Here is a 22,016-nt window from a genome sequence, read left to right on the forward strand (position 1 = left end):
ACACATTGCAAAAGCAAACAACTTCTACATCCAAAACTTAATTTTTATTTCCTCATTTCCATCTTCCAAAATTCTAGACAGCAGATGTACAGATCAGTAGGTCCCAACACAATTTATACCTAATTGCTTAACCACCCTTAGGAATTGTCTTTGGGTTTAAAAAGCAATACCATGTGCATGTAAGACTAGGTAAATTAATTAAAACAATCAAAGTTTAAAACAAATACCCATAACATGTAATACTTGGTAGCAATAATGACACATTCCATAGTAGGCAGTCTGAGCTAACAGATTTATTTTCCACTGAACATAATCAACTTTGTATAAACTTAGAGGCTAATTGGGTGCTCAACTGGAGGATGTAGGCACATTTTGACTCTGGATAGAACTTCTGCATAAAGGAAACTCTCCCCTCATTATTCAATACCTCTCTGTGAAATAGTACTAATAAAAAAAAAATCAAGTACATTTTTATAACATACCACTGCATTCCACAAAACAAAAGGAGCAAGTTCCCACTTTTGATGTACGAGCAGACAAAAAAGATGTTAAATGCTCCCAGGTCAACCTAATTAATGTTTTTTTTTAACCCGTTGTACTTATAATAAATAGTAACAATGATTGTTGAGCACCTGATTCTCATAACATAATGGTCTTTTACTAGGTGAAAACATCTCTGAACGAATACAGGGAGTCCCTATAACCAGCCCTTCCAAATGACACAATGATTACGATTTAGAACTAATTACAACTCTAACGATGGAACCGATTCGTCCTCTCCGTACATCTGTATGCTGCCCAAGCCGGCCTGTTTGCAAATATAAGTGAGATCAAATAAAAATGCTACCAACAAGAACAACAACAACGTGGCCGAAGCAGCTGATAGGTTTGGTTGCTTTGGGTGTATGAGGATGACGGCTGCGCGGGAGGGAGACAAACAAACCTCATTGGCTTCAGCTTTTTGACGTTTCGCCGTCCCCTGTCTCAATGTAACCTCTGGCGCAAGCATTGGCGCTTCTTGAAGAGCTCCGTGGGGGCGGGGCAAGCGCGTGCCGCAGAGGTTGCTAGAGGGCAAAGAGGTTTAAACCTCCTCGATAGCAGTGGCTACGGTAGTTGTGTTCATGTTGAAGGACTTTTTCTATTCTTTGCGGTGGACATGAGGCAACTGCTGCTGATGCTGCTGTATCTGTCCTTCGCCTCCACTCATCCTGAAACAATCCTTCTCCACCAGGGCCAGGCCCAGCTGCAGAGAGTGGAAGGATACGCCAGTCATCCGCGATACGGCGCGTGCTGGACGCGGGCCTTGAAGAGGGTGAATATGGGCTGCCGAAGACTGAGTGAGGAGGAGCAGGGCAAGATTGCTCTGAGCTTCACACACTGCCACCTGCAGAGGTAACTCAGCGCAGCACATGCTGGGGAGAGGCAGGGCGTAATTTGCCAAGTATGTAGGAAGACGGCTGTCTGTGAGATGTGACGGTGGTGACGGTGGTGGCAGTGGCGTAGCCACAGGTGGGCTTGGGTGGGCCAGGGCCCATCCATTTATGGCTCAGGCCCACCTAACAGTAGGGTGGTGGTAGTGTGTGCATGGGAAGCTGATACTGCTGTTCTTGTTCTATATTTGTAAGGTACACGTTGAAACAGCGGTAAGGATTTTATTTATTTGTTACATTTGTATCCCACATTTTCCCACCTATTTGCAGGCTCAATGTGGCATACATAGCATTCGCCAAGTCCAGTAGAGAAACAAATACAAAGGTGATATTGTGGTCGAATAAAGATACATGTGTTTCAAGTATAGTGGGCTATGGAACTTTGGAAGGCTAAGTGCTTTGAAAATGAGTCCCTAATTATAGTGTCCATTACGCAGGGGCTTATCTGAGGTTCGGCGGTAGGGGGGGCAGGGGCTAGAGTGAGGGGGCACATTATAGCCCCCCTGGCCGCCACCGCCCCCCACCAACGTCAACCCTCCCCCGCTGGTGCCGTCACCTACCCCCGCCGAGGTCCGCTTCCTCCTGCTGGTGGCATTAAAAATATTACTTCAGCTGGCGGGGGACCCCAACCCCCGCCAGCCCAGCCGAGGTCTTATTTTAAGTTCTTCTTCCTCCTGCTGTTGAAAGCTGCAGCCTGCATCCCTTCCAGTTTCGGACAGAGTCTGATGTCACAGCACGTTGACGTCCTGCACGTACAAGGTGCTGCGATGTCAGACTCCATCCGAAACTGGAAGGGATGCAGGCTGCAGCTTTCAACAGCACGAGGAAGAAGAATTTAAAATATGACCTCGGCTGGGCAGGCGGGGGTTGGGGTCCCCTGCCAGCTGAAGTAATATTTTTAAAGGCACCGGCAGGAGGAAGCGAACCTCGGCGGGGGTAGGTGACAGCGACGGCAGGGGAGGGTTGACGGCGGTAGGGGGATCCAGGGCAAAATCTGCGGGGGCCCAGGCCCCTGTGGCCCTACGCAGATACGCCCCTGCCATTACGATCTTTGGTTTTCCTCTGTTGCATAGTGTAGGTATTTATGTTGGGTCGGTGGGGTATGCCTTTTTGAATAGGTAGGTTTTTAGTGATTTCCTTAAGTTTAGGTGGTCGTAGGTCGTTTTCACAGCTTTTGGCAATATGTTCCATAGTTGTGTGCTTATGTAGGAGAAGCTGGATGCATAAGTTGTTTTGTATTTGAGTCCTTTGCAGTTTGGATAGTGAAGGTTTAGATATGTTCGAGATGCTACATTTTGTATAGAATTTTTATTCTTTAGGTTTGTATAAAAGTATAGGTATGTTATCTTATTCTTTTATGACAGAGAATAGGTGTAAATGCTAGTGTTGGTTAAAGTACTTAAGTAAAGTAAAAATAAATGTATAAGAAAAAGTACAGTGGAGAACAGGTAAAAACGTAAGTGAAAGTAAAAAAAAGTTACCGCCTAATGTAATGCTAGAGTAAAAATAAAAGTACAGTGACTACAATGAATGCAACTGCTGCTAATGTTTTATCCCAACAACTTTATTGTTCTTCAATTCAATCCACTTTGCTTTTAGTAAAACTACATTTTGAAAAAGACTATTGCTTATGCAGGTGTGCTGGCTTAATAATGATACGCTAAAAAAGGCATTCCACAACTACACTGGCAGGAAACGACATTTTCAGTCTGTTAAAAAGTTCCTTCCTTCAAATCAGGCCAAGTTGCAACATTACTGATGTTTTCGGACTGGTTCTGAAGGTATTGATCAAGGGAATCTCTCTTTCTGAAACGCTTGACTTCGTATAGCAAAGAATGTTTTATCACCTTCACTGTCATTATCATCTATATTAGATGTAATGTTAACTAATCATCATCATCGTCTCCAAAGAAAGTTTTACAAAGTAGAAAGAACACACAATGATTCCATCTGATGGTAATAAATAGAAATAAGACAAAATAACATAAATTGATACCTTTTTATTGGACTAACTCAATATATTTTTAAAATTAATTTCAAAGGCAATACCTTCAGATCAGAAATGAGCAAATAATAACATATCAGAATATATATGTGAAACATGAAATACTATCTCATGTGGAAAGGTAGGAGTGGGGAAGAGAAACAGAAAGAGATGAATGATGAGAAGGTGACAGAGGTATAATTTTATAGTTTATAATGCGATTGGAAACACAGAACTTTGTCTTGTCTGTCAGGTGGGTGTCAAAATATTTCATCATGTTAACTTGAATGGTTTTACATTCTTGGATGGTTTTGAAATGTCCTTTTAGTATTTTCACCATTAAGTCAATCATGCAGTGCACTGGTCTGGCAAAATGCTGTCCTACAGAGCTGTCACCCTAGCTAGTACTGTGGTGGTTAATGTGGTACCAATGTAAACTGAGCCTAGTCTGGTTGGAGAGGCAAGCTAAATTCTTAAGGCTAGGCTCAACCAGGGTCACACCTCTGTAGGACAGCATTTTGCCAGACCTAGTATTTTTGGGTGGGCCCAGAATTAATTTGGATGGGTACTTCCATGCCTTCCCCTTCTCTGTAGATATATAATAGCATTCGCACTCTTTTACAAATCTTAGTATCATCCGCAAAAAGGCAAACTTTACCTTCTAACTCTTTGGCAATGTCACTCACAAATATATTGAACAGAATCGGCCCCAGCACCAATCCCTGAGGCACTCCACTGCTCACCTTTCCCTCATCCGATCAAATTCCATTTACCAACACTCTCTGGCATCTGTCCATCAACCAGTTCCTAATCTAGTTTACCACATCTGGTCCTATCTTCAGCCTATCTAGTTTATTCAAGAGCCTCCTGTGGGGAACCGTGTCAAAAGCTTTGCTGAAGTCTAAGTAGATTACATCTACAGCACATCCATGATTCAATTCTTCAATTGCTTTTTTAACTTCCCTCCCCCACCACATCAAACATATCTCCCCCTCTCCCCAATTCCCTGCCCGCAGACCGGCAACTCACTATGTCTCTGAACCCCACTGTTTATTGTATCTGAAGTGGCCCCAGCGATTCCTTTTTGTTGCCTGCACCAGCCTGGCAGGCCTCCTTCTGTCGCATTCTGCTAGTAAGAAAACAGGAAGTGATGTCTTCAGAAGTGGGCACAGGCAGTGAAAAGGAATTGCTGCGGCTTTCTCTGAGATACAACAGGGAAGAAGTTCAGAGACGGGGCAGACACTGGGCTGCCAGCGGGAGACGGGAGTGTGGTGCCGCTGCTCAGTATATACACTAGTGACTGCATGAATGAATCTGTTAGAATATGCGTGAGGTATTAAAGTAGTGGACCACCAGAGGGTGCCTTTATTTACTGTACAGTACGCCAATGCCATGGCAGAGGTGGACTGACTCCCTCTCTCAACCCCCCTCTTGCCCTAGGTCTAGCACTTCTACCTTAAATGCTTTATCTGCCCAGGTCACTGACAGCGGCAGCAATTCACACAGGCCGTTTGTTTTCTGCTGTGCTACGCCTTTGTAGAAGCAGGGTCAGAAGGGGGTGGGTAGAGAAATCATTTAAGTTAGCCAGTGCCAGATCTGGGTTAAAGGAGAGATGCAATGAGATATAGTACCTGGAGGAGGAGGAGGAGGGGAGGGATAGAGGAAAAGAATGGCCTTGGAAAGAGGAAAAAAAAGAGGGAGGAAAGAGACACTGGGACAAAAACACAACACTTAGATGAAAATTTTTTAAAAAATTATTTAGTGCTGTAGGGTATTTACTGTATTGATTGGTACAGTACATGTCCGCAGCAAGTAGTTTGCGGACCCCCACTCAGCATTTGAGTAGCTGGCTGTAAATTGCATATACATAACTGTACTGTCTACAGTAATCTCTGAAAATTACAGAACAGTACTCAGAATTCCACAAAGTGCACAAAACTACAGTACAGTGATGGTTGTATCTTTAGTTGTCTTTGTGCAGTTTGTGGAATTTTTATGAGTACAGTACTGTGCATCTATCATCTCTTTACAGTTCTATACTCATAAGAATTCCAAAATGCATAAAACTATAGTATTCATCTACTGTACCATCTCTGAAAAGTACAGAACAGTGTACAGTACTCAGAATTCCAAAAATTGCATACAGTAAAAACTGATGTAGGCACAACTACTACTACTATTTAGCATTTCTGCAGCGCTACAGATAACACACTTTTGAATACCTGACAGTCTTGTTTGGAACTGATTATTTTAGAATTTATACTAACGTTAGTGAGTGAAGTGTCAAAAGCAAATGTATTCCCCTTATTCTTAGATCCAAGCCCACTGGGTCTAAATAATGAAAAGAACTAACTCCACAACCAAGTTATTATAGAAATGGGGCAATTATTTTTATTTACTAGAACATCAAAGGTGACATGCAAAGAAGGCATGAATAATGACACAGCTTAGATGGAGTTCTATTTCAGTCAGATGACTGTATCCCCACAGAGCAATAACACAAAGGTACATGGCACATATACAACCTGATGAAGACCTCTACATTGCAGTGTTCTTCAGATGGTCAGTCTGGTCTGACACAGGCTTGCTCCTCGCGTGGGATGTTAATACAGCCCCTTGCCTTTGATAAGAGCCATTATTTATAGAGAAATCACAGACTTCATCTGTATTGATGATGCACATTCTGACCTTGTGGAGGACGTGCACATAACACTCGCTGGGTGGCTGGAGGGGGAGCAGGGGACAGAGGAGACTCGGTGGTTGGCTGGAGGGGGGGCAGGGGAGAGAAGAGCATTGGTGGGTGGCTGGAGGGGGGCAAGGGAAGAAGTAGAATTGCTGGGTGGCTGGAGGGGGAGCAGGGGAGAGAGGAGAATCGCTGGGTGGCTGGAGGGGGGACAGAGGAGACACTCATGCACCCAGCAGTCTCACTGTCTCTCTGTCACACACATACACTCGCACATTCATTCTCTCTCTCTCTCTCTCTCTCTCTCTCATACACACTCCGAGGAAAACCTTGCTAGCGCCCATTTCATTTGTGTCAGAAACGGGCCTGTTTTACTAATATTTGAATAGAGGAATACCCTCATGGGAGTAGATATTAGGTTAAGAGAACTCTGTGGTTGTTTTGAACCCACTTGAGTGAATGGAGCAATGAATGGTGAGGATGAGATAGAGTGTTGGGTTAATATTATTCAGAAGATATATTAGATTTTATAGTACTTCAATGTTGATAGGTTTCAATAAAGAAATTTTATAGAACTTGTCAATAAAGAGTGAGGTAGTTACTTGATGGTTGATAGTTTATATTGTAACTAGATTGAAATAAGGATACTCTGATAGTGATTTGTGTACATATTCATTAGGGATATCCTGAAAACCTGACTTTGTTTGAGGGCTCCCCCCACCCCAATCCAAGGTAGGCTTCTGTTGGAGGAGGGCAGGACATGGCAGCATTTCAGCACAGGCCTGCACTTAAGTCGGGCCTTTAACTTGAAGCCAACATGGGAGGGCATAGGGGTTGCGGTAGGCCCAGCATGAAGAATGGTCTTGTGCTGAAGCTGCACCACTGCCCCCCCTCCCGAAAAAAAATCCTCTGCTGCTCTAAGCAGATGCCTAGCCCACCTAACAGTAGGGCTAGCCCTGATCCCTTTTATTATTTTGGTTATCATTCTGTTTACCTTTTTCTAATTCTGTTATATTTTCTAAGATTAAGTGACCAGAATTGCACATACTATTCAAGGTGTGGTTTATTCTTTTAATTCTGGATATTATCTTTGCCTTTTTGGTTGTCGCTGCACTCCGAGCAGAAGATTTATGTACATAATGATGCCTAGATCCTTTTTCTTGAATGGCAACCCCTAGCATCACATAGCTATAGTTGGGAATCTTCTTCCCTATGTGCCTCATTGTGCACTTCTCCACATTAAATGCCATCAGCCAGTTGGAAGCCCAGTCTTCATTCCGCAAGGTCCTCCTACAGTTTCTTACACTATGCATGCAGTTTAACAAGTTTAAATAATTTGTTCCATTTCCAGATAAATGTTAAAAAAAAAATACTGGTTCCAGTGCGGATCCTGTGGATCTTGCCACCGAGAGAAGTAACCATTTCAGGCTATTTAACCCTTCTGTTTTCTATCTTTTATTTAGTTCCCAATCTACAACAGTGCATAAATATGCTTAAATGTTTTCTATGATCCCCAGTATTTGAGGCAGTTTGTGTCTCACCCAGTGAATACTTGTAGCAAATCCCTAATAAGCGGATGCAGTTGTTTTGTGTTTTTTTTTAAATTCTTCCCCCACAATATGGACTCTGTCATTTCTCACATCTCTTATTTTTCCTATCTTGATTTTTAATTATAGTTTTTAACGATATATTTCCTTTTATATGTCTGTTTCAACTTGTGTTTTTAATTATAGTTTAACGATATATTTCGTTTAGTATGTCTGTTTTCAACTTCTGTGTTAAAATTATTTAACAAACTACTTTGTCAGTATTTCAACAAAATCTTTTTGTAGGTATGTGTAAGGCATTTGATGTCTAGTGGGTTTTATTCCCCCTGTTTTATTTTTAAAGCCTTAGTAATACTGGCTTGTGCTTCAAAGTAGTACATGCCAGGATTCTTTAATATTCCACTCCCAATATCTGCTGTTCTCTCTTATACATGTATTTCTTGAAAAAATAAAATTATAGTCAGGCTTGCTCCTCATTGCTATTTGGCACACAGGTCTGGAAGGAGTTTTCCTGAGTGTGGAGATGGAAGCTCTGTCCGCGATTGCACGCAAGACATGGATCCCGTGGCCTTTGGTACCTACACTGAGTTTTTCACTCACACTCACAGCATCTGCTACTTTCTACAGAATGAGATCTGGCAACAGGAGGCAGAAGACACCATGAGCAGGTGAGGGGAATACATAAACACGGGGACTTTGGGAATACAGAAAGAGGATGACATCTGGCACCTCTGGCTTTAAACACTCAGCGACCTCAGGTTGCTACTTCTCTTCTAGGTTAACAGCCAACTCAGACAATGCTGCCCGACAATTGGAGACTGCAAGTCAGATGGCCGAGGAAACAATGAAGGCCCAGAATGCTGTACTTATGTCCCAAGAGGAGATTCTGCAAAATGGGGAGTTCCTAAAGAAATCCCTGCAGGATTCCACAAATGGTAACTTCTTGGTAACCTCTGAATCCTTTCTATCTCCTGTTACAGGAGAGGTGCCCCTAGTAAGATTTGTGTAGTATCCTAATTCCTCTATACCTTCCTCTCGCTCCGCTTAATACTGGGTCTCAATCCAGACCTTGTGACACCCCCAGCCAGTAAGGTTCTTAGGATATCCACAATGAATATGCATTAGATGAGAGGGATTTGCATGCACTGCCTCAGTTGCATGCGGCTTTATGTTGGGCATATTTATTGTAGATAGTCTGGATACCTTAGTGGCTGAATGTTTCACACTGGGTTTGTCCTAACAGGTTGTGGGTACCCTTAACACAGGGTTCATTGAGGTTGTTTGTATGGAAGGAATTATTGGCCATTAATGCATCCAAAATGCTATATGACTGTCTTGGTCCCCATGATGTGTGACACAGTTACTGCTTGGTCACAGCGATAATGGTCAGAAATAGTTATCCAACAAAATATATAAGGAGAAAGCTTGCTTTTTTTTTTAAATAAATTGGATTAACTCTGTGGTTCTCAAGACACATCCAGCCAGTTGAGTTTTCAGGCCACCTACAGGTGAATATTCATGAGAGATTTCCATACACTACCTCCGTTGTACGCACATCTAGATTAAGCATAGTCATTGTAGATATCCTGGAAACCAGCAAGCTCATTTTCAAAGCACTTAGCCTCCCAAAGTTCCATAGAAACCTATGGAACTTAGCCTCCCAAAGTGCTTTGAAAATATGCCTCTAGGCCACCTTAGTTGTGTCTGATGACTGTATTGAGAACTACTGGACAAACTTAATGCATTTCTTCACTGGCTTCCAGGAAACAAACAGAAGAAGAAAAAATGATACTGCCAGAAGATATAAATGAGAGATTCTTAGCAGCCCTCCAGACCGGTCATGCACGCCTACCAGCAGATGGAGATTGAGAACACCTGGCTTTGAGAATTGTGTAAGAACGGTGTGCAGGGGAGAGAGAAAAGGACATGGATCGCGTGGTGCATTTTCTGGAATATCTGGGGTGGGTAGTCAATCCCACAAAGAGTTGGCTCTTGCCATCGCAGAACCTCGAATATCTGGGCTTGCAGTTTCACACTCGGTTAGATCAAATGTTTCTTCCAGAATCAATAATCTTAAAGCTGTAGGGTAAAGTTTGCAGCCTTCTTGCAGTGAGAGCCCCTTGGGCCCTAGCTTACCTTCAGGTCTTGAGGTCGATGGTGACTACCTTGGAGATGGTGCCATGGGCCAGGATGCATGTGCATGCCAACATGTCCTACTTTCAAGGTGGATGGCAGTCTCCAGGGCTGGAGATCCCACTGTCTAGGTCAGGTGGCACAGTGTCGGTGGTCAACAGAGGAAGTGCAGTGGTCCATCAACAGGCTGGAGACCTGGGCAATTTGCTTCGCATTGACTTCTTTCCAGAAGATTCTCTTGAGAGATTTTGGTAAGGATATTCAAAACATCTAAGTGGGTTACAACTTACAGCCATAAAAAGATTTCATACATAACTCAAAACTAAAACATACTATACAATAAAACAAAAAAACATATAACAATCCCTAAAGGAAAAAGTGTTTAGCACAGAAATAGCTTACATAATTAGCAAAATGCCTCATGAGACAAAAGTCTTTAACTGTTTCTTAAACATTGGCAGTGAGACATTTGACCCATGTCTAAAGGGATTGCATTCCACATGACTGGTTCTGCGACAGAAAATGAACAAGCACGATCTTCGGCAAGACGAACTTGACAAGCAGAAGGTACATCCAAAAGGCTATGGCCATAAGGTCTCAACTCTCTTGAATGTTGATAAACCTTCAGGCTCTGAGCCACAGTTAATGGGACAGCACTATCTAGGTTTTAAAAATCAACAATAAAAATTTGATGCACCAAGAAACAGGAAATCAGTGAACCTTCTGAAGTTGGGGAGTCACATGATCAACCCTACTCATGCCTCCAATTAACCATGCAGCAGGGCTTTGAGCCACCTTCTATGCCCTCAAAGGTTTTTGTAGACCACAAAAAAGAGCATTACAGTAATTTAAGTGAGGTAAAACATAACTCTGCATTACAGACTGAAAATTTTCCACAGAGAGCAAGTCTTTAAGCTTCTCAACCAATCATATTTTAAAAAAGACAGTTTCTGCTGTCATTAAAATGTGTTTCTTAAACTACAAAAAAGTATCTAGAATTACTCGTAAGCTTTTCCTTGAACCCAAAATAGTAAGAGATGGTGTTTCAAACCGAAAATTTGAGACAGGACATTTTTCTCCAGAACAAGAGAACCATAACATTTGGGTTTTACTAATATTCAAAGAAAGAGAATTAGCATTCATCCAGGCCTATACTGCTCCATGATAAAATTCAAGCAGTGTAATGCCTTCTTCAAGTAGAGATGAAACAGGATAATAAAACTGAAGGTCTTCAGTATATAAACAGTAACTAACAGATTAGTTTACATACTGAAAACAGAAACGGATTAAATAGAAGAGCAGATAACGAAGAGCCCTGCAGTAGTCCTGCTTTCAGACATCCATTCTGGACATTTGAACAACCTGAAATTTTCAGTCGGTCAAAAAAGATCTAAACCATACTGACACGTTACTAGAGATACCAAAAGTAACAGTAATAAGACATGATTAACAGTGTCAAATGTGGCTGCCACATCCAGTGATACCAAGGAGAACCAATCTTCTCTGTAGAAGCCAAACCTTATGTCATCCAGCATAGAAATCAATAAAGCATCCGTATTATGTTTGGCTCTAAAGCCAAATTGAAAGATATCGATGCTGATCAATAAAATCAGACAACTGAGCTAAAACCATCTTCTCCATCACTTTAGCAAAAACCATCAAGTTGGAAATCGGATGGTAGTTCTCCACTATACTTAAATGCGTAGAAGGTTTTTTTTTTTTTAAACATAGGACGCACAGCTGCTCTCTTCAACAAAGCCGGAACCCGGCACTGCTCATTGGAAAACTTTATTGATAAAGAGATGCCCATAAAAAGGGCCAAATCAGCTTTTAAGGCTTTCAAAACTGAAGTAGAAGAAAAGTTTAAGAAACTACTAGAATTATATTTTTGCCTGAATAACCTGTTTAATATCTACTGGTACAAAGTCCATCCAAAGTTGTGTAACTATATCAGAATATTGAATCTGATCACTTTGGAATCCATCAGCAATCTTTTTCACTTCATCTTAAAAATAGAGAGCAAATTGCTGACTAGATGGAAAAAATGATTTAGAGCATCTAGGAATAACCAAAGATTCCACAATCGCATTTAGATTGAGATGATGCTTTAGAAATTCTTTCATCAAAGTAAGTCTTCTTAGAGACAACGGATCTTGTTTGTACCTCAAGACCTGTCAAATATTCTTTTTGTGTATAAGTCTGGGTTCTTTCTCCAATTATGTTCCTTCTTTTCCCTTTTCAACTCTGAAGTTTACCTTCTAAAATCATGGGACTTCAAAGATGCAATTTTATTTAAAGATATTTCAATAGATCGATGCCAGTGATCTATGGCTTCTGCTAATGGTAAATCTTCCAAATCATGTAGTTGTGGTTGCAAATCATAATTAGAACATTGTAGTGCTGTAGCTCTTTCAAAAGAGTCCCTATTAACATCCTGAGACATTAAAGTAAAATAAATCAATTTATGATGCAACCACGGAAATTCAAAAACAGATAATTCAGATTTAACATCCAAAGAGCTTTGATCATACAAAAAGATCAAATACATGATATGTGTACCATAATGGGTAGGTACAGACACTGTTTCCACCTCAAGCAGGACTTAAGATAAACAAAATCACAAGCCACCAAATCTAAAGTCCACAAATCAACATGTAAATTAAAATTGCCCAAAATAAGTGTTTTCTTTAACAACATATCAAATGTACTAATAGCTTCAATAAAAAGTGAATAGTCATGATAAAAGCACACCAGAAGGGCTATAGATCAAAAGAATATTCAAATTCGAGGACACTAACAATAAAGATTCAACTTGATTCACCACAAATTTGTCACTAACCTGAAATCGTAAATCTTTTATCAATTACTAGTACACCACCTCCTTATTTAGATTTTGCTCACACCTTTTTCAGTAGTAGCTCAAGGTGAGTTACATTCAGGTACTCTGGATATTTCTGTGTCCCAGGAGGGCTTACAATCTAAGTTTGTACCTGAGGCAATGGAGGGTTAAGTGACTTGCCCAGGATCACAACGAGCAGCAATGGGATTTGAACCGGCCACCTCTGGATTGCAAGACCAGTGCTCCAACCACTAGGCCACTCCTCCACTCCACTTTAGTTAATCATGGCTGAGAAAAAGTATTACAAGCAGGCGGGGTTAATTGAGAAATAGCAGCCAAATCAGAATCTGCCAACTTTCAGTGATACATAAAATATCAATGGAAAGATCTAATAGCAAATCATGTAGAACCTGAATCTTATTACGAGCAGACTTTGCATTAATCAATACCACCTGAAGATTTTTCAAGTTACAGGACTTAAAACCATTCTTAGCTGATAACTATAACAGCCATACCGTTGGGTTTTTCTCCCTTATTTTGTTAGACTTAACAGAACCTAAATCCCTACAACTCCCATATCCACTAATTACAGGGACAAAAAAACCACATTTTAAAACAAAATAAACACAAAATAGTAGTAACTACTTCCCTCTCACTGGCTGCTCTTTAGTGGAGGGTAGAGCTTCTCTCTCACTGGCTACTCTTCACTGGAGATGGAACGGGGAAGCCACTGCTTGCCCTGGGATTGGTAGCATGGAATGTTGCTACTATTTGGGTTTTTGCCAGGTACTTGTGACTTGGATTGGCCACTGTTGGAAATGGGATACTGGGCTAGATGAACCATTGCTCTGATCTTGTATAGCTGTTCTTATGTCCAGTGGCTCACTAAGGGGCGCGAGCAAAACATAAGCTGCTGTTTGTATACTTCCGGGGTTAAAAGCTCCAGTTGATGTTGGTGGGCAGGGTTAGTTCTCTATCAATCAAGGGGGCACAAAGTCATCCAGTGGAGGAAGCCACTAATCTATTAATCTGGGCAGAATCTCATCTCTGAAATTTCTTGGTGGCTCATATGGCAGACGCAGGTGCAGGCAGATTTTCTAAGCAGACACACTCTGGATCCAGAGGAATGGTGTCTCATCTAGTGATGAATCCAATGGCAACATGCAGGTGCCCTGCTTTTTTGACCGCATGGAAGATGCAGGGTCAGAAGCCATTGATTCTTCCTTGGCTGATCCAAATGCTTCTGTGTATCTTTTCCCCTGTGGTCATTGATGGATCAGGTCATTCAACGAATACTGGCATCTCGGCGCAGTGATTCTGTTGGTTCTGAACTGGCCTCACAAACCTTGGTACAGATGTAGCTAGCAGAAGAGGGAGTGGAGGGTCTCCTGTTTCAGGGACATGTTAGAATCCTGGACCCATTTCTATTCTTGCTTATGGCCTGGGTCGAGAGGGCGTGGCTGCAGAACATAGGATATTACCCCAGAGTGATTGCCACTATGTTGAGGTTGCATAGGCAATCCACTTCTTTGGCCGGTGTGAGGGTCTGGCTTGATTTTGGTGTTAGGAGATGGGTTATCTGCCCTTATGGGTGTCGGTGGCAGAGATTTTGGAATTCCTTCAGTATGGTTTGGATAGAGGTTTGGCCTTGGCTTCCCTGAAGGTGGATGTGGCTGCTTTGTTGTGTTTCCATGGTAAACTTCAGGGAAAGTCTTTGGCTTTGCTTCCAGATGTGGGTTGTTCTCTGGGGGGAGGGAGCCTCGCTCCCTGTAGGTCTCTTGTTCTGCAGTGGGATCTGAATCTTGTTTTATCAACCTTGGTGGTGGCTTCTTTTGAGCCTTTGGAGAAAAGTACCTGTAAGAATATTACCTGAAAGACTGTACAAAAGTATTGCCATACTGGGAAAGACCAGAGGTCCATCAAGCCCAGCATCCTGTTTCTAACAGTGGCCAATCCAGGTCACAAACACCTGGCAAGATCCCAAAAAAGTACAAAAACATTCCATACTGCTAATCCCAGAAATAGTGGATTCTCCCCATGGACATTTTCTTTAGGAAGCTGTCCAAACCTTTTTAAAACTCCGCTAAGCTAACTGCTTTTACCACATTCTCTGGCAACGAATTCCAGAGTTTAATTACACGTTGAGTGAAGAAATATTTTCTCCGATTCGTTTTAAATTTACTACAATTCATTTTTATCGCATGCCCCCTAGTCCTAGTATTTTTGGAAAGCGTAAACAGACACTTCACATCTACCCGTTCCACTCCACTCATTTTATAGACCTATATCAGATCTCCCCTCAGCCACCTTTTCTCCAAGCTGAAGAGCCCTAGCCGCTTTAGCCTTTCCTCATAGGGAAGTCTTCCCATCCCCTTTATCATTTTCGTCGCCCTTCTCTGCACCTTTTCTAATTCCACTATATCTTTCTTGAGATTCGGCGACCAGAATTGAACACAATATTCAAGGTGCGGTTTCACCATGGTGCGATATAAAGGCATTATAACATCCTCATTTTTGTTTTCCATTCCTTTCCTAATAATACCTAACATTCTATTTGCTTTCTTAGCCGCAGCAGCACACTGAGCAGAAGGTTTCAACATATCATCAACTACGACATCTAGATCCCTTTCTTGGTCCGTGACTCCTAATGTGGAACCTTGCATGACGTAGCTACCACTGTCTTTCTGGTTGTGATTTCTTCCACTTGGAGGATGTCGGAATTGCAAGCTTTGTCTTGTTTTGGAGCTGTTTTTAGTGCGTTCCAAAGAAAAGGTCTAAGGCTGGTCCCTTCCTTTTTACCCAAGGTTAGTGTTAGCCTTTCAATTAGACAATTTCTCTGCTGGCTCTAGGAGATAATGGTGATAAGGAGTAGTGCTGGATGTGAAATGGGTATTGTTGGAATACTCAGATTGTTCTTTTTGGGGGTTCCAAGCACAGAACAGCAGCGTCTAAGGCAACTGTAGCTCATTGACTGAAGGAGGCTATTGCATCAGCATATATCTTTAAAGAAGGTGCGGTGCTGTCGGCACTTAAGGCTCATTCCATGAAGGGGGTTGTGGCTTCTTGGGCAGAGAATAGTATTATCCTGCTGTGAGCGGTCGGGTAGCTGTATGGTCTTCTTTACACTTCTTTGTGAAGCATTATAGTCTTGATGTGCAGGCAAGATAGGATACAGTCTTTGGGGCTGTTGTCTCAGAGTGTCCTGCCCTTGGGAAGAACCAAAGCAGTAGAACCTAAGTGTCTTGACTGGTCTGGAGGGCTACTATGGAAGGAGAAATTAGATTTTACCTCCTAATTCCTTCCTTTAAGCCCTCCAGAACGGTCAAGAACCCCACCCTGCGTGTAGAGTTGATAGACATGGAAGGAGGGGTGGGGAATGGTTGGGGGGAATTTGTTGGTACAGCGTTTTTGGGCCTAGCCATTGTGCTGCCTTTTCCTAGTTTGTTTCACTGTTTTGTTGCTGTGGTTATTCAAAGGAAAAATGTATCAAGGTAAGGGGATACACATGGTTAATCCCAATTCATCTGCTTTGTTATTGAAATACTGGCTGGCTAGGAACTGCAGTGTTCTTATACAATTCTCAGTCAGGTGTTGTCTCTATCTGCTGGAAGGTTTGTATAACCCAAATGTCTTGACCACTCTGGAAGGCCTAAAGGAAAGAAAAACTAGCAGGTAGAGTCTAATTTCTTCATACTGTCATAACTCATCTCTTTATTCATTTGCTGCTTTTTCTGACTGGATTGAGGAGTTTCCTCTAGCTAAAATGATCCTGAGTAAGAGGAGAGTAATCTTTGTACAGGAGATGGAACTGAGACTCTGCTCTGCTCTTTTTGGAGCCCTGTGTAGATCTGTTGCCACTGAGGCATATTCCCTTAGGGGAGGGATGGAATAGAATAGGTGCCTCCTAAATCTTTGTTCGTGTGCTGCAGGTGTAAAACAGGCTTTCCAGGATATGCAGCAGGCCACCACCGAGCAGCGCCTGCTCTTTGCAGAAATCTTTAACCAGCTCACATACCTCCAACAGTTCGTGGTGGGCGAATCCAGCATGATGTACTCCATTCTTTATAGCCTTCTGGCCAGTGTAGCAGCCTTCTTGCTCACAACCACAAAACGCACTGCTGGGGCCAGGTAAGTGCATGCCTGTTCTTCACTTGGAGAAGAGATGGCTGAGGGAATATATGATAGAGGTCTATAAAATAGTGGAATGGGTAGACGTGAATCACTTGTTTACTCTTTCCAAAAATACAAGGACTTGAGGGCATGCATTAAAACTATTTAAGTAGTAAATTTAAAACTATTTAAGTAGTAAATTTAAAACAAATCAGAGAAGATATTTCTTCATGCACTGTGTAATGAAACTTTGGAATTAGTTGACTGAGAATGTGATAAAAGCAGATTAGTAGGGTTTAAAATAGGGTTGGACCATTCCCTAAAAGAAAAGTCCATAAGCTATTAAGATGGACTTGGAAAAATCCATTGCTTAGGATAAGCAGTATAAAATCTGTTTTACTCTTTTTGGGATCTTGACAGGTCCTTGGACCTGGTTTGGCCACTGTTGGAAGCAGGATAGTAGTCTTGATGGGCCTTCGGTCTGCCCCAGTATGGTAATGCTTATGTTCTACTGGGTCTCAGTAGCCTCTGTTAATGTTCAGTGCTGGTACTGTTCAGGCACTGTAAGCATGGAACAGCAGAAGAAATAATCACCCCGATGCATCTGTATTCTCTGAGGGAGCTATTTTAGAGCAGACCATGCTCTGTTGCATATTTTTTCTACCCTTCCCAGTATGCATTATCTACAGGATAGTCCAGCAGTTGTGATGCCTGTCAACGGCCTCTGTGTGCTTAGATGCAGCCTATATGCCCATTGTCCTCTCTCCTGATTCTCAAGGGCTGCCAGTGGGTCAGGTTTTTAGGATTTTCCTGATGAATGTGAATGAAAGAAACTTGCATGCAAAACTTCTTTTATGCATATTCATTAGGGATGTCCTGAAGAGCATGTAACATTTATCATTATATGATGGCAGTAGTATCTACAGCACTATACGCATGTTTCCCTGCTTATCTTTGGAGCATCAGATGATTTTCCCCATGTCGCAGTTTATAACATGCTGCTTCTGAGGGTTGTACAAAGGGAAAGAAAAGGTCTGTGAGGTCCCTCTGGCTTTTTCCTAGGCTGATCTTATTTGGACTGGTGGCTGTGAATGTTTATGTGGAGAGATCCATCACTACATTTGTTCTGGGAAATTCTGAATCCAGCTATGAAGCAGCGGTAAGACTTCTCTTCCTGTGCCTCAACAAGCCAAGTTGAAGTTTCTCTCTCTGAGCCATGAACTTGCCTATGTTTTCTGTCTGTCTGTTTACATTCATGATCATGTGCCCTCATGAACTTTTTCTTCCCCGCACATATGCAGGTGGGCAATATTCATCAATTAAGGTATTTCACTCATTCTCCCCTCTGCATGTATATGGTGGCACTCTCTCTGTCTCCCTCAAGACCATGCTGTGTTTCTTGATGCCACGTGCTGCTCTTGTCTTCTCCTGCTGGCTGCTGTTTTCCTGAAAGAATGCAAATCGCCATTCAGATGCCTCTGTATGTGCACATCTGTGTCATGATGCTGACTGTAGTTCTTTTGCTATGGTATGGTTCTTTTGCTTCCATTGATGAGCATGAATTCTTTTACCTCCGTACTATTAACCATAGCTTGACTGTATTTTTAGTTTGGAGGGGAAAGAGCCAATTAATGCACCAGCTCCAGGAGTGTTGTGGTGGGAGGACACTGCCCCTACAAAATATGTCTATACTGTGCCTTTCTTCCATTTGATTACTCATATTCTTCATGGTGCTAAGTTCTGTTTCCTTGCTTGTGTTCTCAGGAGAGGGTCTCTTTTTGGGTCAGCCTTGTGCGCAGGGTGTCTGCTTTGTTGGGCATAGCTATACTTCTTGGCTTTATCATGTGTCACCGAGATGTGAGCAAGGAGAGCCTGAAAATCCTGCAGAGCCTGCAGACAAGGCAGAATGAGCTGCAACACATTCTCCGGGAGACAGGTATCAACACCAAAAGGGGCAAGAAGGCCTCAAGGAAGGGGAGGAGATGAGAGAGATTCAAGATTGGAGGAGAAGGGCCCCTGAGGGGTTGATAAGGCCCCCAGAGTTTGGAGACAAAGGAATGAAAGGAATTCAAATTGAGATGAAAGAAGTGACAGCTATGAGGGGAAGAGAAAAGAATGAGGGCCCCTTTATGCTCAGGAGGCAGAAACATTGACTAATGGTTGTGTTCCCAAACATGGAGGAGAATTACTCTGCTTGTAACAGCATTGTACCAATATAGGGAAACAGTGCTGACTGTGTTTGTGGTTGAAAAATGTTTGTGTCTCCAAGGACAAGTGAGAGACTAAGTCCTCACAACATGGGTGACATCAGCAACAGAGCTATTTCAGCCCTAGGTTTCTAGAACTTTTGAGTAAGCTCATGTATGTGCACCACTTGCCATTGTTGTGTGGGACCATTTAGCCTTTCATTTTCCATAGAGCAGTCAGATACACATTTTATCACATTGTGTCAGCCTTTCGTATACCAATTGACCATATATTTTTTTTTCAACTTTTGTAAGTTTTTTTTTATCTTCAAGTCCTGTCACTGTCATACAATGTTTTTACCTGATAAGAGCCTTAGTTAGGTTTTTGAACATTGTTTTCTCTGGGTAACTTTTCATCATTGCAGCTACTTTTCTGGACAACACGTCCCAGAAGCCCCCAGCAGCTTTTTGTTGCTGCATTTACCCTGATTGTTTTTCCTTTGTTTTTTTACAGCATGACCATATCTATAATTGGCACCTGCAATACCTGGAGCCTGACCATGATCCATCATGTTGTACATTGTGTTCACAGATGCTCAAGAGAGGGATTTAGTCATCAAGAACAGTTCAAACAGATTTTTGTTGTAGAGAGGTCCAATCCATTGGCATTGGAAACATTGGTCTCCATGGGTCCTGGAGCTGCAGTGGCTCTGGAATGCATCAGCACTGAGTGTCTTGATCACTCTCGACACCAAACATTGGCAGAGACCACAGGACTTGATCATTGGAGTCCTACCCAAGGAAGAGGAAGAAGTTGTCCTTATTTGTATAGGCTGGTGCATATCAGCATTGGACTTCCTCAAAGTGAGAGACTGGAAGCATAGCAGCACCAAGGTCACCAGTTTCTTTGAAGTACTCCCATTGTGAGGACCACTTATCCTCTAGAACATTAGGGAGGACACATCAGATTGTAAGGACCCAAGACCCCAGGTGACTCAGGAAAATGTGGCTACACCTGCTGCTCTCCCCGTTTACTTGTCAGTGGCAGCCTTGGAGGATCAGCTCCATGAATAAGTTTAGGAACGCTATGCTGAAGCTTTGATGCTTATACTATCCTGCCAATCCTTGAGACCCATGCGCTGCCTGCAGGTGAGATGTTGACATTGAGACTTCAAAGGGTTTAAGAGCTGATTGTAAACAATCTACCACACCAGAATTTGATCTCCAGCCCATTGGGGAAAGGAAGCTTTGCCCACTAGAAGCGTTTGAAACAAAGAAGAATCCCAGAGCAGGAGCACTGGATGTCTTCTAATTCCTCACATCTACACCCAAGGAAGCTGTGATGGTGCCTGTTCACAGAATCTTGAAGGATATTCATAAGCGAATGTGGAAACCCTACACCATTCCCCACCTCGTGAGAGAAAAAAGTGCCTACTAGAGGAGTTTTCATTCATTGATTTTTTTTTTTTTTTTAAATTGGAGATGTTCGTGCTATCCCATTTAAGTTCATACTATCCCATTTAAGTTTGAGACAAGGAAGGATCCCAGAGCAGGAACACTGAATATCTTCTAATTCCTCACACCCACTCTCAGGCAAGCTGTGATGGTACCTGTTTACAGAATCCTGAAGGATAATCGGAAGAGAATGTGTAAACCCTACACCATTCCCCACCCGTACCTCCTCTTAAAAAAAGGTTGACAGTGTACAAAGTCCAGAAGCTCCCAGATTCATGAAGTAACAGCTTCCTCACTGTTCAATAGTGTTTGAATCTGCCCTCAGAGGTTCACGCCTTGGTACCCCCAGGGAGGGAGGCTTGGACGTTGGAATCTCTTGGGGGGAAGCTTTTTCAGAATATTGTGCTCACATCCCACATAGCATCCTACCAACTCTTTATGGGCATACACCTGCAAGATATTTTGGACAGTGCAGTAGAGTTTGTTGACATGCTCACTAGGGAGAAAGCCAAAGAAATCCACAGTAACAGTCAAAGGGAAGGAGTATGTGGAAAGCACATGATCCTTGCAACTTATGTCAATACTGCATCAAGAGCTTCTGCAGTGTTAGGCTCAGAGCCAGTCAAGTCTCTGGATGCTCAGACCTGAAATATGAAGTGCAAGAAGTTTGCTGACATGTGATGCATAGCGAGAATCTCTTTGGAGATAAATTGCAAGAGGTTGCTATGCTAATTAAGCAGCAAACTGACACTATTTAACACCCTTTCTAGACCTACTTCCTACCAGAGTAGAGGGCAATGGAAATCCTACTGCTTTAATTGGTGTCCTTTCCTCCTGTTCATCCTTGCAAGATGGGGTTCTCGCTCTCACCCAAAAGTTCCATTTGGCTCCATGGCCAAAACCAGGGATGACATAGCCAGATTTCTTGTCTGTCCTAGACAAAGTACCAGTAGGGTAGAAGCTTTATAAAACACTGATCCCTTTATATGCTCAGATTCATGGGCTCTAAAAATCATAGGATACAGTCTTCATCTATTCAGCCTGCTTCCAAATTGACCATAAATCTCATCCAAGTATAGTGTTTCAATCCTGTCCGTCAAATTTCATGTCTGGGTGGCTTACATTCTTAAGAAAGAGGGGAAGGAGGAGGGAGTGTGTGTAATGACAGAAACTGCGGGGGCGGGGGGGGGGGGGGAAGAGAGGGCAAACTACAATGTTCAATAGGAAAGAGGGGGCTCTACGTGCTATTATGATCAGAGTTGTGAGCCCTTGGGCTGCAGTCAGAGAACCGACTGCGGCAGACAACACCAGATGGAGTAGCGCCGGCAAGCTGAACTACCTCCCAGAAACAAAGAAGAGGCTCGACAGGAACAGGGTTATTATAGCAGAAGAAAGAGTCACCAGCACAGAAGTGCCTCCGAAGCAGGAGCAAGCAGGAAAGCTAAAGGGGAGACACCCCACAGCTTAGATGGAGCCTCAGGAAGCTGCATACACAAAAGCAAGGAAGAGAAACAGCAAGTGAAACAGAAACCCACTCAAACAGTAACTAGAACATGTCTTAGGAACCCGCTCATACAATAATGGGAAAGCGTCTCTAGAACCCACTCACACAATAGTAGGATAGTGTCTCTGGAACCACTCGCACAGTA

The 22,016-nt window shown here is 42.5% G+C and overlaps 1 protein-coding gene across 1 annotated transcript in view; it reads left to right on the plus strand.

Moving 5' to 3' along the window:
- Window positions 1–911: 911 nt before the first annotated feature.
- The window catches only part of LOC115462415 (protein brambleberry-like), a 45,378-nt gene continuing 24,273 nt past the window's right edge, over window positions 912–22,016 (plus strand). The window contains exons 1-6 of the mRNA XM_030192430.1: window positions 912–1,392; window positions 8,139–8,312; window positions 8,422–8,579; window positions 16,546–16,744; window positions 17,789–17,885; window positions 18,491–18,662. Coding sequence (XP_030048290.1) covers window positions 1,157–1,392; window positions 8,139–8,312; window positions 8,422–8,579; window positions 16,546–16,744; window positions 17,789–17,885; window positions 18,491–18,662 — 1,036 coding nt within the window. The 5' untranslated portion in view covers window positions 912–1,156. The remainder of the gene's footprint in view (window positions 1,393–8,138; window positions 8,313–8,421; window positions 8,580–16,545; window positions 16,745–17,788; window positions 17,886–18,490; window positions 18,663–22,016) is intronic.

The sequence above is a fragment of the Microcaecilia unicolor genome, chromosome 2 (genome assembly GCF_901765095.1).
Source record: "Microcaecilia unicolor chromosome 2, aMicUni1.1, whole genome shotgun sequence".
NCBI classification, from domain to species: Eukaryota; Metazoa; Chordata; class Amphibia; order Gymnophiona; family Siphonopidae; genus Microcaecilia; species Microcaecilia unicolor.